Source organism: Gorilla gorilla, chromosome 1 (assembly GCF_029281585.2).
Source record: "Gorilla gorilla gorilla isolate KB3781 chromosome 1, NHGRI_mGorGor1-v2.1_pri, whole genome shotgun sequence".
Classification (NCBI taxonomy): domain Eukaryota; kingdom Metazoa; phylum Chordata; class Mammalia; order Primates; family Hominidae; genus Gorilla; species Gorilla gorilla.
Genome location: NC_073224.2, coordinates 218,999,021 through 219,021,229, shown reverse-complemented (window position 1 = coordinate 219,021,229; position 22,209 = coordinate 218,999,021). Strand labels below are relative to the sequence as shown.

The 22,209-nt window shown below is 37.4% G+C and overlaps 1 protein-coding gene and 1 long non-coding RNA gene across 45 annotated transcripts in view; one reads left to right on the top strand and one right to left on the bottom strand.

Moving 5' to 3' along the window:
- The window catches only part of EIF4G3 (eukaryotic translation initiation factor 4 gamma 3), a 365,343-nt gene that overhangs the window by 70,983 nt on the left and 272,151 nt on the right, over positions 1–22,209 (bottom strand). For 23 of the 34 annotated variants that reach the window (XM_063702106.1, XM_031011513.3, XM_055386751.2 and 20 more), the window contains 5 exons: positions 17,840–18,086; positions 13,551–13,684; positions 11,678–11,797; positions 10,777–10,887; positions 4,354–4,524 (listed from right to left, as the gene is read on the bottom strand). In XM_063702106.1, coding sequence (XP_063558176.1) covers positions 4,354–4,524; positions 10,777–10,887; positions 11,678–11,797; positions 13,551–13,684; positions 17,840–18,086 — 783 coding nt within the window. The remainder of the gene's footprint in view (positions 1–4,353; positions 4,525–10,776; positions 10,888–11,677; positions 11,798–13,550; positions 13,685–17,839; positions 18,087–22,209) is intronic. The other 11 variants (XM_055386789.2, XM_055386790.2, XM_055386810.2 and 8 more) reach the window with 1 other exon arrangement.
- Positions 21,746–22,209, top strand: part of LOC134757775 (uncharacterized) — a 39,773-nt gene continuing 39,309 nt past the window's right edge. For 2 of the 11 annotated variants that reach the window (XR_010132236.1, XR_010132244.1), the window contains exon 1: positions 21,754–21,908. This is a non-coding gene — a long non-coding RNA (uncharacterized lncRNA). Of the gene's footprint in view, positions 21,909–22,209 lie in introns of all 11 variants that reach the window. The other 9 variants (XR_010132248.1, XR_010132230.1, XR_010132247.1 and 6 more) reach the window with 8 other exon arrangements.

The window sequence follows — 22,209 nt, the reverse complement described above, 5'->3', positions numbered from 1 at the left end:
AAAAACAACTGCTCTGCGAAAGACACTGCTGAAAGAATGAAATGAGGCCGGGTGCAGTGGCTCATGCCTATAATCCCAGCTCTTTGGAAGGCAGAGGAGGGCAGATTGCTTGAGCTCAGGGGTTTCGAGACCAGCCTGGGCAACATGGCGAAACCCCATCACTACAAAAAATACAAAAATTAGCTGGGTGTGTAGTAAGCACCTGTAGTCCTAGCTAATTCTGGGGCTGAGGCAGGAAGATCGCTTGAGCCTGGGAGGTCAAGGCTTCAGTGAGCTGAGATCATGCCTCTGCACTCCAGCATGGGTAACAGTGAGACCCTGCCTCCAAAAAAAGAAAAATTACACACACACACACACAATCATTTATTGGATAAGCTACAGGAGCTCATGCCTGTAATCCCAACACTTTGGGAGGCCAAGGCAGGAGGACTGCAGGAGACCAGGAGTTTGGGCAACACTGCCTCTAAAAAATTTTTAGGCCCAGGAGCAGTGGCTCACGCCTGTAATCCCAGCACTTTGGGAGGCCAAGGAGGGCAGATCACTTGAGGCCAGGAGTTCCAGAGTAGCCTGGTCAACGTGGTGAAACCCCGTCTCTACTAAAAATACAAAAAAATTAGCCTGACGTAGTGGGGCATGACTGTAGTCCCAATTACTCGGGAGGCTGAGGCAGGAGAATTGCTTGAACCCAGGAGGCAGAGGTTGCAGTGAGCTGAGATCGCGTCACTGTACTCCAGCCAGGGCAGCACAGTGAGACTCTGTCTCAAAAAAAAAAAAAAATTAACAAATTAGCCAGGTATGGTGGTCCATGCCTACAGTCCCAGCTACTTGGAAGGCTGAGGTGGGAGCCCAGGAGGTTGAAGCTTCAGCAAGCCATCATTGTGCCACTGCACTCCAGCCTGGGCAATAGATTTAAGACCCACTTTGAAAAAAAAAAAAAAAAAGCCTGGGCATGGTAGTTCATACCTGGAATCCCAGCAATTGGGAGGCTAAAGCAGGAGGACCGCTTGAGTCCAGGAGTTCAAGACCAGCGTGAGCAACAGAATGAGACCTGGTCTCTACAAAAAAAAATCAGCCAGGCATGGTGGCACATGCCTGTAGTCCCAGATACTTGAGATGCTGAGGAGGGAGGATCGCTTGAGCCCAGCAGGTCAAGGCTACAGTGAGCTTTGACAGTGCCACTGCACTTTAACCTTGGTGACAGAGTGAAACCCTGTCTCAAAAAAAAAAAAAAATCATTTCACTATAACTAAATATCTAGTTGATGTCCAGTAAATTCTGTGTTAGGTACAAATGAAGCACGAAACACAGTTATTGCCTTCTACAGAATCAAAATCTAGTTGCAGGGACAATACATTTAAAAACGAAGTGATAAAGCAAGTACTGGGGTTGATTAGAGACCAGAAAGGGGAATAGTTTAGGTACATGAGGTCAGAGGAACTGGATTAGTCGAGGAATGCCTTTAGAAGGAAATGAGGGCCGGGGGTGGTGGCTCACGGCTGTAATCCCCGCACTTCGGGAGGCCGAGGTGGGCAGATCACGAGTTCAGGAGATAGAGACCATCCTGGCTTACACAGTGAAACCTGGTCTCTACTAAAAATATAAAAAGTTAGCCAGGCATGGTGGACACGCCTGTAAACACCAACTACTTGGGAGGTTGAGGCAGAAGAATCACTTGAACCTGGGAGGCGGAGGCTGCAGTGAGCCAAGATCGCACCACTGCACTCCAGGCTGGGTGACAGAGCGAGAGCGAGAGCGAGACTCCATCTTAAAAGAAAAAAAAAAAAAAAAGAAGGAAATGAGAATTGGGCCAGATAATAAAGGACAGAAAGATCTAGGTAAAGGGAAGGAAAAAAATAAAGTAGATATTTTATGAAGGAGAAAACACTTTAGGAAGGAATTGTTAATGAGGATTTTCTAGCTTGCTAATTGAGAGAACAAGCTGGAAATATCAGAAGACTAGTTTTCACTGGCTGTGAGTGAAAATGACATATTGAATGCTAGGTTAAAAAGCTCGAATGGAAAGACAAAAATCAGTGTTTCAGGTAGATGACTCAGGCAGCACCAGTAGAAATGTTGTAATAGAGGAGAAAGAAGAAAGAGAATGCAGGGAATCCTAGGGGTAGAAGCCCAGACATGTCCTGAGGCAATGATATCCTAGAAATGCTTCAAGAAGATGAGAATAAGGTCATCAACAGTGGTCGTTCACAATGCTGATTTAATATAGTAGTAGGAACGTAAGGGAAGGCAACAAAGCAAGTCCATATTTAAAAGAAAGTGTCAAGAAAAAAGAAGGTTGTACTGGCTCTGTAAAGGAATTTTAAAAATTCTCCATCAGATTTGTTATCTACTTACTAAAGAAAACCTATTAATTAATGCTGCCTCATATCAAGATAATTATTCTGTTTCTGAAATAAGAGTTAATAATGGAGAGGACTCTGTTATAAACAGAAGCAGATTACGAGTTATAACAACTGCTGGACTATTTAGTATCTTTCATGACGCTTGACAACTTTTGAAGCTTCAGTTTCCTCATGAAAAAAAGGATAACATCTATTTCCTCATTATAGATACAGTAAGAATTTAATAAAGTAATGCATTAATCCAAGTGCCTTAAATACATCTTCACTGTCAATGATGAAGATCCAGTAGGAAGTTTTAACTATCTTTATAAGCCATTTAGGCCCATTATCATTAAGCATTTCTCACGGAGATTGGAGAGAGGGACAAAAAAGGCTTTTTCTTCTTTTTTCCAAAAAAGGTTGAGATATGTTGAAATGGAGAGAACTCATCTCAGCAATGTGAAGAAGGATGTCCTTAGGAACCCTGTGGCAAATGTTTGCGGATAATCACTAAAGAGATAAACAAAAGCAAGCCGCCAATTACAGTTTGACAGCATGGCTAGTTGTTGGATTGCCTCATCTTCATCTTTGTTTTGTATTAACTACTCTGTGGGTTCGCTTATTTACTGAACAATTATTTACTGAGAATTTACTCTCTCTAACAGTGGTCCTCAACCTTTTGGCACTAGGAACTGGTTTTGTGGAAGATAATTTTTCCACAGACCAGGGTTGGGGGTGGGGTTGAGCGGGGAAGAGGAAAGTGGTTTTTGGGATAAAATTGTTCCACCTCAGATCATCAGGTATTAGTTAGATTCTCATAAGGAGCGTGCAACCTAGATCGCTTCCATGTACAGTTCACAATAGGGTTCCACTCCTATGAGAATCTAGGGCTGCCACTGATCTGACAGGAGGCGGAGCTCAGGTGGTAATGCTCTTTTGCCACCACTTACCTCCTGCTGTGTGGCCCCGTTCCCAACAGGCCACTGACTGGTACTAGGGGTTGGGGATCCCCTGCTCTCTGAGGTTATGTGATGGTACTGAATCAAAAAGATATCTAAGGCACATCTCTGATCTCAGGGACATCATCGTACTGAGCACTTAACCACGCTCCAGGAACCATGCCAAATGGTTTATATTTATTTCATTTAATCTTAACACTGGCCCTATGAGGCACTCAATGTTTGTAACTTCATTTTATAGTTGAGATTAAGAACCTGCCTAACAGAGTCAGGACTCTGCCTCCAGAGCTGGAACTTTGAACTGCTACACTTAACTGTTCATGGTGAGAGAAAAGATATATAAGGAATCCAGATGCTGAAAAGTTAGTACGTGATCTGTGATGCCTGGCTCTGGTACAAGTGTGAATTTTAAGAGACTCCAGTTTTGGTGCCTAGAAGCAAAAACATCTCAAGTCGCAGAGGTAACCTGGGGATAGGAATTGACATTGTGTATAAAGCAAAAGATAAATAAAGGCTTTATATAATCTGATACATAAAAATTAATTTTGTGTCAATAAAATAAATCCATTCAATTTATCCTCATAGTTCTGAGGGCAGGATATGCATAAAAAGATTCAAAGAATTAAATTTTATTCCAAAAGGCTTCAAAACAAGATGAGTTTCTAAATTCTAGCTTATTGGCAATGAAGGCCTGACAAGGAACATAAAGCAATGTAATAATTAGCATAAATAGGATAAAGAGACTCAATCACTGAGAATCTAAAAATGTATTTTAAAGAAAAGCAAATATTAACCTAAGCCTGAATTACATAAGTCTATGACACATGAACTCTCTAGACCTGGTAACTATTCTGAAAAAATACACAGAAAGCAATTTCAAGAGAAAACAGTAGGTTACCTGGCATCCATAATGGCTTTCAGAATAATTCTTTTAATAGGAAAATGTTATAAAAAGTCTTAAACTGATTATCTCTAGAAACATTAGCAAAGCAAAATAAGTTAAAACAAAATCAATATAATTTCAAAAGAATGTTAGGATATGCTTTTGTTCTCACCTGGGTTTTAATGTTTTCGGGATCATCGGCTTGGCTGTCTCGTTTTTGGCTCGGCTTCCAGGCATTTTCCGCCTTTTTCAGGTGTACATCTTCTTTTACAGAAACTGTGATGATCTTTCTGGGTTCTCTTCTTTGGCCAGGTTGAGATCTTCGTGACCCAACATTCAACAACTAGGACAAGAATATTACAGCTATTCAGAGTACTTACAATTTATTGGCTTTGTTGTGCTGTTCAAGTCAAGTCTGATGACTACGCCAAGCAATGCTAGATGCAAAGATTGGGTACTAGGTACTCAAACTGGAGGTAATCTTTTTTGGGGGTAAAAAAATAACTTCAGAATACCATCAATGTAATGTTCTCCACCACTACAACTTTTGAACAAGAGGCCTTTTTGAACCAGATGTTTGACAAAGCCGTTACTTCTAATGAGAAAGACTACTCCTAATTTAAGCTTATCTTTTATTAGTTGAATAACTGTGGACTGGTCACTTCAATAATTACAAAAATTCACAGGTAGGTATCATCATAGTTACAAATCTGCTAAAACTGGGTTTCTACAATCCCAGGGTAAAATGCAAATTTAATATCATCACTAAGCCTTACTGTAGATCATAAAAGATTCCACTCAACATGCTGGGTCAGAAATACTAAAATAAGCCCGTTATATATCATCAATGAGAGTCAAACTAAATTACTCCCTGAAAAAAAAGGCTTCCTTTTATTTGTCTGCTCTATTCCTGCTGGATTCCCACTGTACCCTTATGTTAAAACCAATGTATGTTGCCATGTTATACTGCCAGCACACTAAGTAGAGATAACAGAGTAAGTTAAAAGTTGCATTTTGTGTATCAAAATATTCATAATTACTATCGTAAATGCTTGGAAATAATTTTTCAAGGTTAAATATTTGGGTTGATACTAAGCTCTGCTACCTTCAAGCAGACCTGCTGCATGTTGGCAACCTTTACTTTTTCTGATATATCATTCTTTTAGTGCTGAGCAAATACTGCCACCAGATTTTTTTTTTTCTTTCTGAGTTGCACTGAAGGGCTAGCCATTAGATTTCAAGAGAGAATAAAAACTTCATACAAAGCACACATAGATGAGAATCATTTCTCACTTAAGGCCCCAATGCTGCCCTTTTGAATTCATTTAACACTTCAGAGAAAAAAGTCTAGACTTTAATGTCATTCATTATATAAAAAGACAGTTTCTAGGCGATAACACAGTCTGGGGCCTAAGCTGATAAGCTCAAACACCTTTACACATCAATCATTCTCAGAATTATTCCTTTATGCTTCACCATCTGCCCCAATTAGAAATGGTAGTATCAAGAATGCATCAGGATCAAAAGTTAGGGTTTCTGCAAAATTTCACACCAATCTTGTCAAATGCATCCAGCTAAGGATACAGTACTGATGATATCTCAGATTATTTGATAAACATTAAAAAAAAAAAACCAAAAAAAAACAGGTCAGATAAACCCAGAGGTATGAGACACATGGTATAACTGAAAGGAAATAAAGATCATCAGATTGGAAAAATACCAACAGGGAACAGTTGTTAAACCAGACAGTACTACTATAAGAACATAAATTCTAACTGAAACTTTAATATAGTAGCCCAGAAGAAACAATTCTGATAGAAAAATGTGGTAATCAAGTAATGCCTGATTTTTATAATTCAAGTTATATTCTAGTGTTGACTTATATGGATTAATAACTTATTAAATGGTTGGCTAAACCTCAGGTAAACAATTATATCACAAGATATTTAATTTAATCCATGCATTTGTACATAAACATTGTCAAGAACAAATGTTTCTGGATGCAATGAAAGGAAATTATGTCAAAATCAATTAAGAGCCATAGATGCACATTAGGAGACAAAGTCAGAAAATGCCCATTACCAAAACCTACTGCAAACACCAATGAATAAATATGCCTTGAGATTTGAATCTGGAAAATGGCAATATGATTTATTCCACACCTCTTTACCTGACCCAAGACAAATATGTGTGAGTTTCAAATGAGCAACAGAGAGATGTGAGAAAGTAACAATAATGCTTCAAAGGAAAAAAAACTTTGAAAAGCTAACTGATAAATTGTTAGTCCAGGATAAAATAGTTAAAATTATAGCCCACGTGAAAGCACCCAAGAAAAAATTTTAAATTATAATTGTATCTCTGGTTATAACTAAGATAAAGACACTGTTCTCAAATATTTATCTAGCTATTAATAGATCTACTATACTTACAAATTCTTAACATGTTCAATTAATCAATCTCTAATGTGCCCATATTTACACTCTGAGAATGAATTCACTGTTTGGAATAGCAATGCCTGGAAAACTGTGGTGTAGTGAACTTAGGAGACAAAAGAATCAGAATCTAGAGTCCAAATCTGCTATATATGAGCAAAGTTACTACAGGCAAGTCTCTTAGTTTTGTTAAATTTTCTCATATATACAATGCCAGCCCTACCTAAAAACATTATTGTGATTATAGGATATAAACCATGTAAAAGGACCCTAAAAACTATATTATCATCAACACCAAAGGATCAAAAGGAACTTTTAAAAAAGTGATACATAAATCTAAACATTTCATGTCCCTTTTTATGTGTGAAAATCTTAATACAGATAATCAAATTTATGGTATCCTTCAGAAGTAGCAACCTATGATGAATGATTTATATACTAAACACACAAAAAATCTAGGATCCTGTGCTAAGAGGTATGGGCTACACACAAAAAGAAACGACACCTGGTTTCTTTCTTTGAAAGACAGTACTTTAAGGAACTTTAAGGTATAATGTGCTCAAGGTCCACAATGTCAAAACTAAAAATGTCAAAGTCTGGGGTTGATTAGTGAGCCATTTTCTTTTTTCAGGTGACGTTAAAGTTTGCATTTTTTACCCACTGTCAGTTTTCAAAAATGTATTACGAAATTATACCCATCTCCGTTTTGCAATTTAATATACATCATTCCTATCTTATTCAGAGACTGTAACCTTAAATTCCACTGCCTACTTGGATAACCAAAGAAAAGAGAATCAATATATGCTTAAATTTTTAAAGAAGGAAGACAACCAAGTGTTCCTTTAAAGAAAGACTTTACTCCTAGGATTCTTCTTTGCTGCTAGCATTTTTATGATTGATCAGTTTATCTCAAAAGTTAGTTAAAATAAGTATAAATGGCAAATTACTTATATAGGTCCAATGCTCCTCTTAAGATATATTTTTTGGAGTGCTTTCTGTGATGTCCGCAAAAAGACTACTAACACAACTGACAAGTAATTTTATTTATTTATTTTTATTTTTTGAGACGGAGTCTTGCTCTTTTGCCCAGGATGGAGTGCAGTGGCACGATCTCGGCTCACTACAAGCTCCCAGGTTTACGCCATTCTCCTGACTCAGCCTCCCGAGTAGCTGGGACTACAGGCGCCCGCCACCACACCCGGCTAATTTTTTGTATTTTTAGTGGAGACGGGGTTTCACCGTGTTAGCCAGGATGGTCTTGATCTCCTGGCCTTGCGATCCACCTGCCTCGACCTCCCAAAGTGCTGGAATTACAGGCGTGAACCACCGCGCCCAGTCCATAATTTTATTTTAAAAATAACTAAAGACATGATATTTCATGGTAATTTCCAACAGATATGCACTTTACTATCCAGTGAAGGACACTTAGGTTTGAAAACTACGTAGCTGCATATGACATTTTAAAATCATTGGCATACATTAAAAATATTTTATAGCAAGTCTGTTGCAGCAAAGTTTTTGTTTTTTTGTTTTTTTTTTTAGACAGAGTCTTGCTTTGTCACCCAGGCTGGAGTGCAGTGGCGTGATCTTGGCTCACTACAGCCTCCGCCTCCCAGGTTCAAGCGATTCTTGTGCCTCAGTCTTCTGAGTAGCTGGGATTACAGACATGTACCACCACGCCTGGCTAATTTTCACATTTTTAGTAGACACACGGTTTCGCCATGTTGGCCAGGCTGGGCTCGAACTCCTGGCCTCATGTAATCTGCCCACCTCAGCCTCCCAAAGTGCTGGGATTACAGGCATGAGCTGTAGAAAAGTTTATATTAGAAGTCATGGCTACTTAAGATAATAATGGGGCATACCTCATAGATTTTAATATCATTAAGTGATAATTAATTATAAGATAATTTGGAGAACTGGAAAAAGTTATTTGAAGTATGGAATCAGAAACTGCAAAGAGTAGGGCTGTTGCTTTTTTCCAAACAGCATTATTTCTGTTCCTGTCTTTTTGAGACAGAGCCTCACTCTGTTGCCCAGGCTGGAGTGCAGTGGTGCAATCTTGGCTCACTGCAGCCTCTGTCTCCAACCTCTGCTTCCCAGGCTCAGGCAATCCTCCCACCTCAGTCTCTCAAGTAGATGGCACTACAGGTGTGTGCCCTCATGCCCGGCAAATTTTTGTATTTTTTGTAGGGACAGGATTTTACCATGTTGCCCAGGCTGGTCTTGAACTCCGGGACTCTAGCAATCCACCCGCTTTGGCCTCCCAAAGTGCTGGGATTACAGGCATGAGTCACTGTGCCTGGCCATTTTTGTTCCTTTATATGTTGATATTTATGTCCTATGACATTCCCATCTGTATCTACATCAATATACCAAGGTAAGCTGGGCAAATTAAGTGGAGAATGTCTGTTATCTAGGAGATAGGCTGGAAGAATAACTTGTGTTAAGGCTTAATATATCAACAATACCCTGAGACATCAAAATTTCTCTTAAAAACTAGCTTTTGACACAGAACAAAGCTGCTTAATAAAAGTAAATTAAGTAATTAAAGTTGATCTTTTTGGAGCTACTACAAATTCTAGATAACATCTCACTTCTAGTCACATTACTTTGAGTGTACCAGAATAACTCACGGATCTCACATATGTAGGTATACAGAGGAGTGGTATACGCTGTGATAAAGTTACTTTTAAAAATCATTTTCTATTTTCAATAATTTAAAAGAGACATTGCTTATTCTAAACTCACAATATTTCCTTTTTGTTATAACTAGTTATTAGCAAACAATGACTAGCAAGCTGTTAGTGAAAAGTGACACTGGAAGAGGATTTATACATTTTGTGAGTCACATATCAACAACATTGGGCAATACGATAATAACCACAGATGCTATTATCCACAGAATATTCAAAACAGCATCAACATTATTTCAAATATTTGGCAAAACAAAGATATAAACCAAAACCAAAATGAACAGTAACACAAATAAAAATTTCAACATTAAAAAGGGAAATAATACTGGAAAAAAAAGTATAAAATGGGCCGGGCACGGTGGCTCACGCCTGTCATCCCAGCACTTTGGGAGGCCGAGGCGGGTGGATCACGAGGTCAGGAGATCAAGACCATCCTGGCTAACACGGTGAAACCCCGTCTCTACTAAAAATACACACACACACACAAAAATTAGCCGGGCGTGGTGGCAGGCACCTATAGTCCCAGCTACTCGGGAGGCCAAGGCAGGAGAATGGTGTGAACCTAGGAGGTGACAGGGCTTGCAGTGAGTGGAGATCACGCCACTGCGCTCCAGCCTGGGCGACAGAGCAAGAATCTGTCTCAAAAAAAAAAAAAAGGTATAAAATGGTTTCTAGAAAGCTGCTTTCTAACACTTTCTGGTGAGGTAACTCAAGATTTAGAAAAATTTTAATTTAGTATTTCCTGAAAATAGATAAATGTGTGAGAAACAGAGTATCTCACATACACAGGTCTCTAAAATGGTGATGGATTAATGGCTCAATAAACAGTATGCTTCAAATTCAGGTGGTTTTCGGTAGTTTTACAAAGCCTCCAACACACTGTAGGCATTCAAGTATACGCCATCACTGTTTGGTTGCAGGAAAATAATCAAATAATTTAAATATCTACAAAGTGACATTTGTTTTCAGACAATGTAGTCTTATTTCAAAGCAGGTTTCAAAAGTTGCCATTTCAGAAATAAAAAGGTGATGCGGAAACAAAAAGTGTCACCTTACATAAAATGAAGTAACACGGTTATCTGCAAATGTACATCAAACCCCAAGCTCCTCCAAAATGTTAGATTTATTGCTTTCTATGCCATTCTAACTTGGGGAAAAGAGATATTCAACATCATTGGCAACTTTCCCCATGCTTTCTGCAAGTCTACAAAGCATGGAGTAGGCAGAGCCTGCCGAATCCTGCACAGTGCAGTGCCCCAGCATAACTCCACTGGTGATGCCACTTCCACCGCTGAAAGAGCCTGCCACTGGGGGTGTAATGGCAATCTGCAGTTTACCAATACTGCACTCTTTTGTACATGTCATTTGTTAAAATTTTGACTTAACAATCAATAGTAAATAAAAAGAGCGTAACAGAAAATATTATAACACCAGAGACTATTATTACAAAAAACAAAGTGTTCAGCGCACCCCTAGAGGCAGGCTCTTCATGGGTGGGTGTGACATCACCAGTGGAGGGCAAGTTGGGGCTTTGCTCTGTTCCAGAATTGGCAATCCATGCCTGCTCTGCACTTTGCAAATCTGTAGAAACAAAGACAAAGACATGATCATTAGCTGAATGTCATCAGAGATCTCCAGTATTTCAGGACACCTCAAAACAAAACAGGAATCTTATCAAGGTTGGCTCGCTCTGTATATATATTTTTTCAGAGACAGGGTCTTGCTTTGTCGCCCAGACTGGAGTGCAGTGGCATGATCATGGCTCACTGAAGCCTGGACTTCCTGTTCTTGTTTTGTCACCCAGACTGGAGTGCAGTGGCATGATCATGGCTCACTGTAGCCTGGACCTCCTGGGGTCAAGTAATTCTCTCACCTCAGTCTCCCGAGTAGCTGGGACTAGGACTATAAGCATGCACCAGCATGCCTGGCCTATTTTTTTCTTTTCTTTCTTTTTTTTTTTTTGTGGTAGAGACAGGGTCTCTCTTTGTTGTCAGGCTGATCTTGAACTCCTGACCTCAAGTGATCCTCCTGCCTTGACCCCACAAAGTGCTAGCATTACAGACCTGAGCCACCATCCCTGGCCGTGGTTGGCACTATTTTTAAACCTATTTGCAGGTCACCTCAATTGAAAAAATAGGGAAAAAAAAAAAAATCAAGACCAAATTAATGCAGACTAGCTTCTGCCAAGTAAAAAGAACTCAAGTGTATTCTTTATCTGCTTTAATATGAGTATGGAAAGGATAGTCTTTGCCTCTTCTTCTTCTTCTTGACTAGAATTAACGAATAAAAGCTGCTGTCTTGCTGTGAGGTAGGATTTCATGGAGTCTGTGCCACTGTCTAACTAAGTGAGTTGTAGGGAACTTGCACTTACAGGTACGCCTCTTCCACCAGGTGTCTGCCTTCCAAAATCAGCAAAGGCTGGTGTAAAGTCTGGTCCTCGAGGCAAAATTCGAGGATCCAGAGTTCGCATTGGCAATTTGGGTTGGTTGATCTGCATGAAAAAGCAAAAGAAAGCTTAATACATGTTCCAGAGCATTCCCTGACACAAAAGGTAACAAAAATTTTTACTGAAAAGTTACATCAGCTGAAACGGTAAGCACCAGCTTTGGAACCAGCAGAAGTCCAATCTCATCCATGGCAGCTTCTCCTGGGCTACTCTTAGAGCCATTAGGCTAAAACAATGGTTTTCTGATACCCTGGGAATGATTTAGGCCTTAAATTTCCAAGTAGGGGCTATACATAATCAGCAGACTGGCTCACTAGATACTGAGGACCAACTGAATGGCACAAGACAAGACATTTTGAGATCCTCTACACTAGGGTCAAATTCTAGAATTAAAAAAAAATATTCACCAGGATATAGAGCACTTGCCCATAGGAATCCTGCTACTGCTCATTTTAGTTTTGATGCTGTAGACTTATGGTTAGTAAAGAATGTACTATGAGTGGACAATAAGTCTTAGAGGAGACATGTTTCATAGGTGATGATTCATTTAAAATTTCACTGTCTGCCTTGTTAATCTAAGATATCTGACTTTGAATAAGCATGTAACGTGACCATGGACAACATAAAGTTAAGCAGATCAGTGAGAAATCAACTAATTAGTGGCCAAAGTCATAAACAGATAAGGCAGCAGGACAGGCAGGAATATTTTCTAAGAGGATAATTGAATTTGGTGGATATAACACTTGACTTCTGAGGTACTGAAGTAGCCTCAAATTAGCACCATTAATCAGTCATTCAGCTGTCCTCACATAAGTATCTAGGAGAGAAGACTTAGATACCACCAACAGAAGTAAGAAGACCTGTTGCTATAAGAAAGTAAAATAATATAAATGAGTTCTGGATAAGCAGCTGCTGGACATCTTTACTAACCCATTTATGCCGGAGGCTGCAAATATTTTTGCGTGAAAAATCAGACCTTGGTTATGACCTTGAGCAGTAGGATATAAATAACTCTCACAAACTTAGCATTCCAATAATGAAACACTAGGCATAAATCGGTTAAGATGTAGATATGATTCCATAAGATAGTTAATCTCTACTTTTACATTTTTGTTCCTCTACAAAACAAAAATACTTCAAGCTTAATCATCAGCTCTGATTTATCTTTGATTTACATGAAATTACTTTAGTAGATCTGACTTTACTCCTTTTAATTTAGTAAACAAATACTGACTGTACTAATTTGCTGTGTGCACCATAAAGATCAGATGCAAAGAGGAAGGATGCCTATTTGCACAAGACTGGAGAATTCAATCACTGGAGGTATCTATTAGGGAAACTTTGAGACACATATTATTTGAATCATGTTGACTCTCACTTATGTTTGATCTGCCAAATACCTTCCTAGATTTCTGACCTGTCCTCAATGCCAATAGAACTCCATAATGAACTTTTAGAACAATGAGGAAAGACCTCCGTATCAATTTAGCCATGTTTCCCCCCAACAAACACAAAATTTTTTATTTCACCAAAAAACAGCCATAATAAGCAGATAAATCAATTAATAAACATTAAAAAAAACCACCACTCCAATATGGGCCAAATCCCAAAATGACTGTAACCTATAAGAAACTCAAAATCCAACAGTGTTTAGGGAAACAAGTTCTTAAACATTAGATATTTTTACATCATTTGGTCTAACAATTACTAAAAACTGCTCATACTTCACATATTTGCTCTTATAGTTAAAATCAGTTCCCACCAAAAAGAACTAGTTTTCTCTGAGTACGCAGCTTACCTTGTCAAGAACCACATCACTGATAGGAGGCAGGCCCTCTGGTTTTTGTATACAGGCAGGCATGAACTGGAAGTCCAGCAGAAACTCCCTGTCATACTGCTTCTTACCTTCAGTATCAGTAGGCTTCCAGGATTCTAGAAAGAGGAATATAGGCAGACACTGTTTGTAGGGCATTATATACAGTCATGCATTGCATAACGATGTTTCGATCAATAACAAACTGCATATACAACATTATAGCCCATAAGGCTATAATGAAGCTGAAAGGTTCCTATTGCCTAATGACACTGTGGCAGCACAATGTGGCAGCACAATGCATTACTCACATGTATGTGTTAATGGTAGTGTAAACAAACCTACTGTGCTGCCAGTCATTTAAAAGTATAGCACATACAATCAAGTATAACACATAATATTTCATAGTAACAAGAAATAACTATGTTACTGGCTTATGTATCTACTATACTATACTTTTAAATCACTAGAGTATATTCCTTCTATTTATTAAAAAAAGTTAACTGTAAAACAGCCTCAGGCAAGTCCTTCAGGAAATATTCCAGAGGAAGGCACTGTTATAATAGGAGATGACAGCTCTATGCATATTATTGCCCCGGAAGACCTTCCAATGAGACAAGATCTGGAAGTAGTAGACAGTGATGTTGATGATCTTCACCGTGTATAGGCCTAGGCTAATATATGTTTGTGTCTTAGTTTTTAAGAAAAATCCTTAACAGGTAAAAAGATAAATAGTTTTAAAAATAGAAAAAAGCATATAGAATAAGGATATAAAGAAACAAGACCAGGGATGGTGGCTGACACCTATAATCCCAGTACTTTGGGAGGCCAAGAGTTTGAGACCAGCCTGGGTGATGTAGTAAGACCTAATCTCTAGAAAAAAATTTTTTAAAAATTAGCTGGGCATGGTGATATGCAACTGTAGTCCCAGCTATCAGGTGGCTGAGGTGGGAAGATCACTTGAGTCCAGGAGGCTGAGGCTGCAGTGAGCTATGATTGCACCACTGCACTCTAGCCTGGGTAACAGAGTGAGACTCTATCTCAAAAAAAAAAAAAGAAGAAGAAAAATAAAAAAGAAATATTTTTGCATAGCTATACAGTGTGTTTTAAGCTAAATATTATTATAAAAGTCAAAAAGTTAAAAAATTAAAAAGTTTATCAAGTAAAAAGATTAAGGTAAGCTAAGATTAATTCATTATTAGAGAAAGTACACATTTTAAAATAAATGTAGTGTGCCCTAATGTTTATAAAATCCACACCAGCATACAGTAATGTCCTAGGCCTTTACATTCACTCACCACTCATCTAGAACAACTTCAAGTCCTGCAGTCTCCATTCATGGTAAGTGCCCTATACAGTGTACCATTTTAAATCTTTTATATAGTATTTTTACTATACCTTTTCTATGTTTAGTTATATTTAGATACACAAATACTTACCATTATGTTACAACTGCCTACTATTCAGTATAGCAACATGCTGTACAGGTTTGCAGCCTAAGAGCAGTAGGCTACACTATACAGCCTAGGTGTGTAGTAGGCTAGAACATCTAGGTTTGTGCAAATACTCTTTTGTTTGCACAAGGAAGAAATTGCCTAATGATGCATTTCTTAGAACAAATCACCATCATTAAATGATGCATGACCTACATTCCCTAAGAGTACAAACCACATTCCAGTATTTATCTCTTCATGAACAAACAAAAAATAGAAGGGAACAATGAAATACAGTCAGAAAATATGTAAAGATTTTAAACCATCACTTGTTCTTTCATCCCTTCTAAATACCTTTGAGTAGTAAAATAATCTAAAGCAAGTAGGAATCACTTCACATACACACTAAGTAACCTTTGGCCAGGGACATGTAATAATCCTCATTAAATAAATAACTTAGAAATAAGACTTAAATAACTAAGAAATAAGGAACCTGATAAAACCCTTGGCTTCATAAAAAAGGCTACTTTGGTTGTTCACTAGGAAATGTTATTTTAGAGAAAAAAAAAAGCAAAAGGACACAAAACACAGAAACAACTTATTTAAGATAATGAACTGTCTACGCAGTTAGATACTAAGTTTTTTCTCCTGCCTGTAATTTCATCTAAAAAAAATCACAGTTTTCTTATTTTAATTAATAAAACTCATCAAAATCAGACTCCAGATTACTTCCTGATAGCAGATTGGATCCTTCTTACATTAGAGATTCCTAATGTGTAGGTTATAGACCCGCTGATGGGTCTTTGAGAATATTCCAAATGTTTTCCACCATATCTTTATTACCCTATTATATTTGTTAAAAAGTAGACAGCTTATTGGGATCTAAATTTCAAACTGTTTTTTTTCCAATGACTATTGTCTTTTTTCCAATTACTGCTGTTAAATATTACAAGGGCAAAAGGAAGTTGATCAATTATAGTCAGGGCCTATACTGCAAAACTGATGGATGAAAAGAATTAAAATATAATATAAAATATAAGTAACATAAATTATGCAATATACAAAATATTAAAACATAAAATAAATTAATATAAAAATATAATTTGCATAGTCTAAAAATAGCAATAGTGTTTCCATTTTCTTAAGACACATTGGTGATGGCTACAAGTACTCTGTGACCTGGTACAAGCCTAGATCTTTTTCTTTATTTTTGAACACAGTATACAAGCCTAAGTTGACAAAAGCAATTCAGTACACTGAGTCCTAGGGTTTTTTTTAAAAAAGTTTTACGATAGCATAAATTTACAATTTCATAAAGCCCATTAACAGGATTTTACTGGTAGTGAAAGATCAGTATATCAAAGTGGTAAGGGCTGGGCATGGAAGCACTTTGGGAGGCTGAGGCAAGAGGACTGCTTGAGCACAGGAGTTTGAAAGCAGCCTGGGCAACATAGTGAGACCCTCCCTCTGTAAAAAATAAACAATAAATAAAAAATTTTTAAAATAATATAAAATAAAGTGGTAAGTACTAGTCATTGGTTTTCAAACATCTCTGACTACAACTCACAGTAAGACATAATGACTTCATGACCCGGGACAATTATAAACACATATATAACTACAAAGTTTCTAAAAACAATACTTATTCTTACTTACATGTAATAGACTGACATTTTTTATTATATTATACTTTTTTAAAATGTTGGTTGTGACCTATTAATTTCACAATCAATTAAATGTATTAAATCCAACAGTTTGAAAAATATTGATCTAGATTACCTTTGAGGTCTGGTATTTTACATTCAAACCCTAGCTCCTGCAAAACTTAGTCTAGATTTGGCAGACTAAGGAAAACTTTTCACCTACTCCAAACTTTCTTTTTTTCTTTTTTTGAGATGGAGTTTTGCTCTTGTTGCCCAGGCTGGAGTGCAATGGTACAATCTTGGCTCACTGCAACCTCTGCCTCCTGGGTTCAAGCGATTCTCCTGCCTCAGCTTCCCAAGTAGCTGAAATTACAGGCATGTGCCACCACGCCCAGCTTATTTTGTATTTTTAGTCGAGACGGGGTTTCTCCATGTTGGTCAGGCTAGTCTCGAACTCCCAACCTCAGGTGATCCGCCCGCCTCGGCCTCCCTAAGTGCTGGGATTACAGGCGTGAGCCACCGCACCCAGCCCAAACTTTCTATCAAAGGAACCATCTTTCCTTACAGATCCATACCAAATCTCTCCATATATCTCAAAGTCAGTCACAGTTTATATAGTATTATGACAGAAGTTTAATGCATTTGATGGTATCTTAAGATAAAAAAATCCTCCAGGGTTTATATTTGTTTACCATATGTTTATCATATATATTCCTTATTTACTTGTTTATCATACATATTTACCACAGGGAACTTCCCATACTGCAGGTACTCAATACATTGTTTCAGAATTCAGTTCCACAGAGTGATTTCTGTCAACAGAGATCAAGTCTTATGAAAGATGACTAACGCCATCTCGAGGAATGTGGTAATATCTCTATATCCCTTTCAATTAAAACGAATGCAATAATTTTTAAAATCAAAGTGCACCCACTAGCATGGCACTGTCTGATTCCCTCTGCCAGATGCTCTTCCAATGCCAGTAAAAGGGGAATACCAGTATCGGGTATCATTTCCAGCAATACAGAACTCTCTGGATTTGCTAGTCACTAACTTGGGCTTGCTGATCTGTCCTGTAAATATTATATTGTGATAAACCTCTTTCTTCCATCCAGTATCTCTCTAAAAAGAGGCAACATTTCTCTAAGGTTGCAGAAGAGGGATAAAGAGGTACATAGGAAGGCAGGTATAAACTTACCTGGTTTAAATGGAAATGTAACCCCATCACCAGAACTATCTGTGGAGCCTGAATTAGCATCTATTCCTTCACCCTCAGAAACACTCTCAGCACCATTACGTACTGGCTCAGCTTCTTCTCCATTTTCTTCCACAGCTTTCACTTTTTTTAGGTCAGAGGGGTCTCTTTCAGGATGAAACCCCTGGCTCATTTTATCTTGTTCAGATTCAAGTACTTTGTCAACGGAAAGCTCCTCTTCAGCTTTAGGCTAAATAATAAATGAACAAAGAGGTTACATTTTTTTTCACGGGTGTAAATATACATAAAAACCTACAACTACCCCCTTCAAAAAGCAAAGGAAAACATGTCATTCAAGATAAGAATGTCTGTGTTCAGCATGTGGTATTAGAATGCTGAGTTTAAAAAAAATACTTTTCTCATTTCAGCACCTAGGAAAAGGAAGACCATGCAAATGGCTGCTGAAATGCTTTAACATGAGACTAATAATATCCAAATATACCAAAGGTTAGAATGGAAAGAACTGTTAATCCATGGAACTTTATGAACATGAAAGAGTCCTAGTCAGAATCTAAAACAAGCACTACACTACCCTTGCCATTAAAGCTCAACAAATATAAAAAGAAACACTGGAGGGTATTTTTTACACTGTCTTCTGGCTGTGAAATTGACAGTCTGGAGAATAGCTTAAAACATCTAAGTCCTATAAAACTGATCATATCTCATTTTACAAAAAGGCCACTTGCTAGTTAAAATCTGTTTTGTTATTCGTTCTTAGACTTCTCTGAGGCTGTGACCATATAGAAAAATCTTGTATACAAAAAAAAAAAAAAAAAAGAGAGAGAGAAAAAAAGAGAAATCTGGGTTATGGAGTATCACACCTATTTTCAGAAGGCAAAAAAGAATTGAAGTTATTCCCTAGATTATTTTTGACCATCTTAGTGTCAGATATCAAACACAAATGGCTCTGTAAAGGCCTCATGAATCTTCAAAACTCCTTGAGGCAAAGTTCTCTGTGAACTCTTTTCACGATGGGTATGCACTCTGAAAACAATCCTCTGAAACAAGTACTCAGAGGTGTTCTAATTGATAAATTCACACGAGGAGAAGAGCCAAAAACTGGAGCTGGTTCAGCAGAGGATAGTGTAAAGTAGTGTCATACATAGCAGAAAAAAGTTCACCCCAAATAATCTATGAAATTATGTTTAAAACAATTTTTGAGTAACAAATACTTCTTTGTTAGATAGTATTAAAACAGATATAATACTAGTAAATTTTCTTTTACCATATAACAGATCATGGTTGAAAAGCCAATAAATTGTTTAATGTTATCAACAGAAACAGATGGTTTTTAGACTCTGTTTCTAATAATGGAAATAAAAAGTTCATGCAAATATGCACAAACCCCACCCCACACCTATTCCCCCGACTAATTCATGGAAAAAGATAGTATATAAAAACCCTCAAAAGACAGACAGACATAAAATTCCAAAAAAATAAGTTTGGAAACAATTTCTTTTATAAAGCATGGCAGAAAGTAGGTATCATTTAAACATTGAAAAAACCAGATCTACCAAATTTGAATCATGAATCAGCAGCCTCATTTTTAAAAATTTTAGACTCTACTATAGTCTAATTATAATAATCTTATAATACCATCTCATAATTAAGTACAGGTCATCAGGAAGACATTTAATAATCTGAGATATCAGTATGTAAATGGTATTTAAACTTATTAAAGAGCAACATAACCAAATTATACAATTATACAGAATTCTTATTTCAGATCTTATAAAATGTGAAACAAGTTTTTTTTAGAGAATACAGTGCATCCTCTTCTCTGTACCTACAATCAACAACAGTCTATCATATATAAACAGAGGCTGTATTACTTAGAAATTTAATTTCTAACTGGAAAAAGAAGTATAAAGAAACTAGTTCTATGAATAACAAACTATAATTCAGAGAACACAGAATCACTGAATTATCTGAGGTGTATTACTATGAGGGGTATTTGAAGAGAATAACAAAAATGGCTTAATTAAATATTTATGGGTTTTTTTTTAAGCAGGATAAAATCCTAGTCAACTAGTCTGTACAGTTCCTAAATTGTTTATGCAGAAACAGATTTAAGAAAGAGATGACTTCATTGGCTGGACAGCCAAAGGTAAACCTTTTATAGGAACCTGTTAAGAATTCACTTGACAGAACTCTCTGCTTAATGCAATGAGTTTTTTAAAAGTGCTAGAAAATCAGACTGGCAACTATGTATATAATAATTGATGAAATGCTCTAAAATTTTAAAACTTATTTTAAGATACTTTGCCAAGCAATTTTAATATGAAATCATCCTTCATCCTTACTTTTCTAGGCTATAATTTTTTTTTTTTTTTTTGAGACGGAGTCTTGCTCTGTCACCCAGGCTGGAGTCAGTGGCGCGATCTCGGCTCACTGCAATCTCCGCCTCCCAGGTTCAAGCGATTCTCCTGCCTCAGCCTCCTGAGTAGCTGGGATTACAGGCGCACACTACCACGCCTGGCTAATTTTTGTATTTTTAGTAGAGACAGGGTTTCACCATGTTGGTCAGGCTGGTCTCAAACTTCTGGCCGCGTGATCTGCCCTTCTTGGCCTCCCAAAGTGCTGTGATTACAGGCGTAAGCCACCGCGCCCAGCCTCTAGACTATAATTTTGATAAATATCTTTAATAATGCAACAACCTAATATGTAACCCAAATAAGCTGATACCAGAAACAAATTATTTTAAAAGCTGAGAAAATAAATCTAAGAAAGGGGGAGCCTGATTAGTGGAAATGAAGACAATGGCATCCAGTATTTACTACACTATGCCAACGAAAGCTCAGTTTTAGGAAAGACAGAAAAAAGGATTTCTGAAAGAAGTCACTGTGTAAAAAGCAAATATTTTTTGTCTTGCTTTAGTTTTTAAAAATTTTTTAGGTTATTTTATTTTTTTGAGACAGAGTCTCGTTCTGTTGTCCAGGCTGGAGTGCACTGGCACAATCTTGGCTCATTGCAACCTCCGCCTTCTGGGTTCAAGTGATTCTCCTGTCTCAGCTTCCTGAGTAGCTGGGATTATAGGTGCGCGCCACCACGGCCAGCTAATTTTTGTATTTTTAACAGAGATGGGGTTTCGTCATGTTGGCCAGGCTGGTCTCGAAATCCTGGCCTCAAGTGATCCTCCTGCCTCAGCCTACCAAAGTGCTAGAATTATAGGCATGAGCCACTGTGCCCAGCCTTGTCTTAAACTATAAAGTTAAGAAAAAGTGATTGGTTCAAAATAAGTCAAAACAGTTCTTGTGTTTCAAGAGTAACAAGCTAAAGAAGCTTTATAGCAAACTCTGGCCCGAGGGCCAATTCTGGCTCACCGCCTGCTTTTGCACAGCATACAAGGTAAGGATGATATTTATATTCGTAATATCTGAAAATATCTGGAAAAACATTTCCTGGCATACAAATTCTGATTTCAATGTCCACCAATAAAATTTTGTGAAGATACAACCATGCTTCTTTCATTTACACATTGTTGATGGCTGCTTTTAAGCTACAGCAGCAGATTTGAGGAATTGTGACAGCCTAAAATATTTACTATCTGGACCTTTACACAAAAAGTTTGCTGAACCTCAAGCTGAAGATTAGGATGAATATTTGAAGGCATGGGAGAGTGGCCTATATAATATTCAATAATGCTTAGAAATCCAACATGAAGTATAACAGAAGAAAAATAACAAAAAAACCAGCTGAATCTAAAAAGAAAGAAGTTAATGAAGCTCTTAACAGCCACAGCAGGAATGTATGTGATTCCCATGCCTCTGGAAGGTATTTTATTCTCTGTAGGAGGAACATTTTCAGGTTCAGCTGCAAAAGGAGTGCAATGACTATTTGCACCTCTATACCTTACTGCCAAGTTTTACACCCTAATAAACACAATGAAATCACAATGATCAACATTTTAGTGGTTGCTATGGGACTAACAGTGACATCAACACAGCATCATGTAACAGCAATGAAGGCACAGGGGAAGTAACCAAGGGGTACTGTTAGATACCCAAAGAAGGTAAGAATTATAACTTGCTAAAAAAGCCGAATGAAGTAAACACACTCAAAGTTATCTTAAGATAATTTTTACATTTTAATATTATCATGTTAAACCTTGAGTAAAATTATTTTAATAAAGTAGCTAAAAGAATAGTCAAAAAAAGGGAAAAAGCTACATACAGATTTACATTGCTCTTCATTTATAAGCTTCAATACATAATGCTAATGATGTTGAGATTACAGACAAGGAAATTGTTAGAGTAAAACTTAGGACTGATTTGTCCTTTTTTCTTCCTCACATTCATCTCTTGGACTTGGTA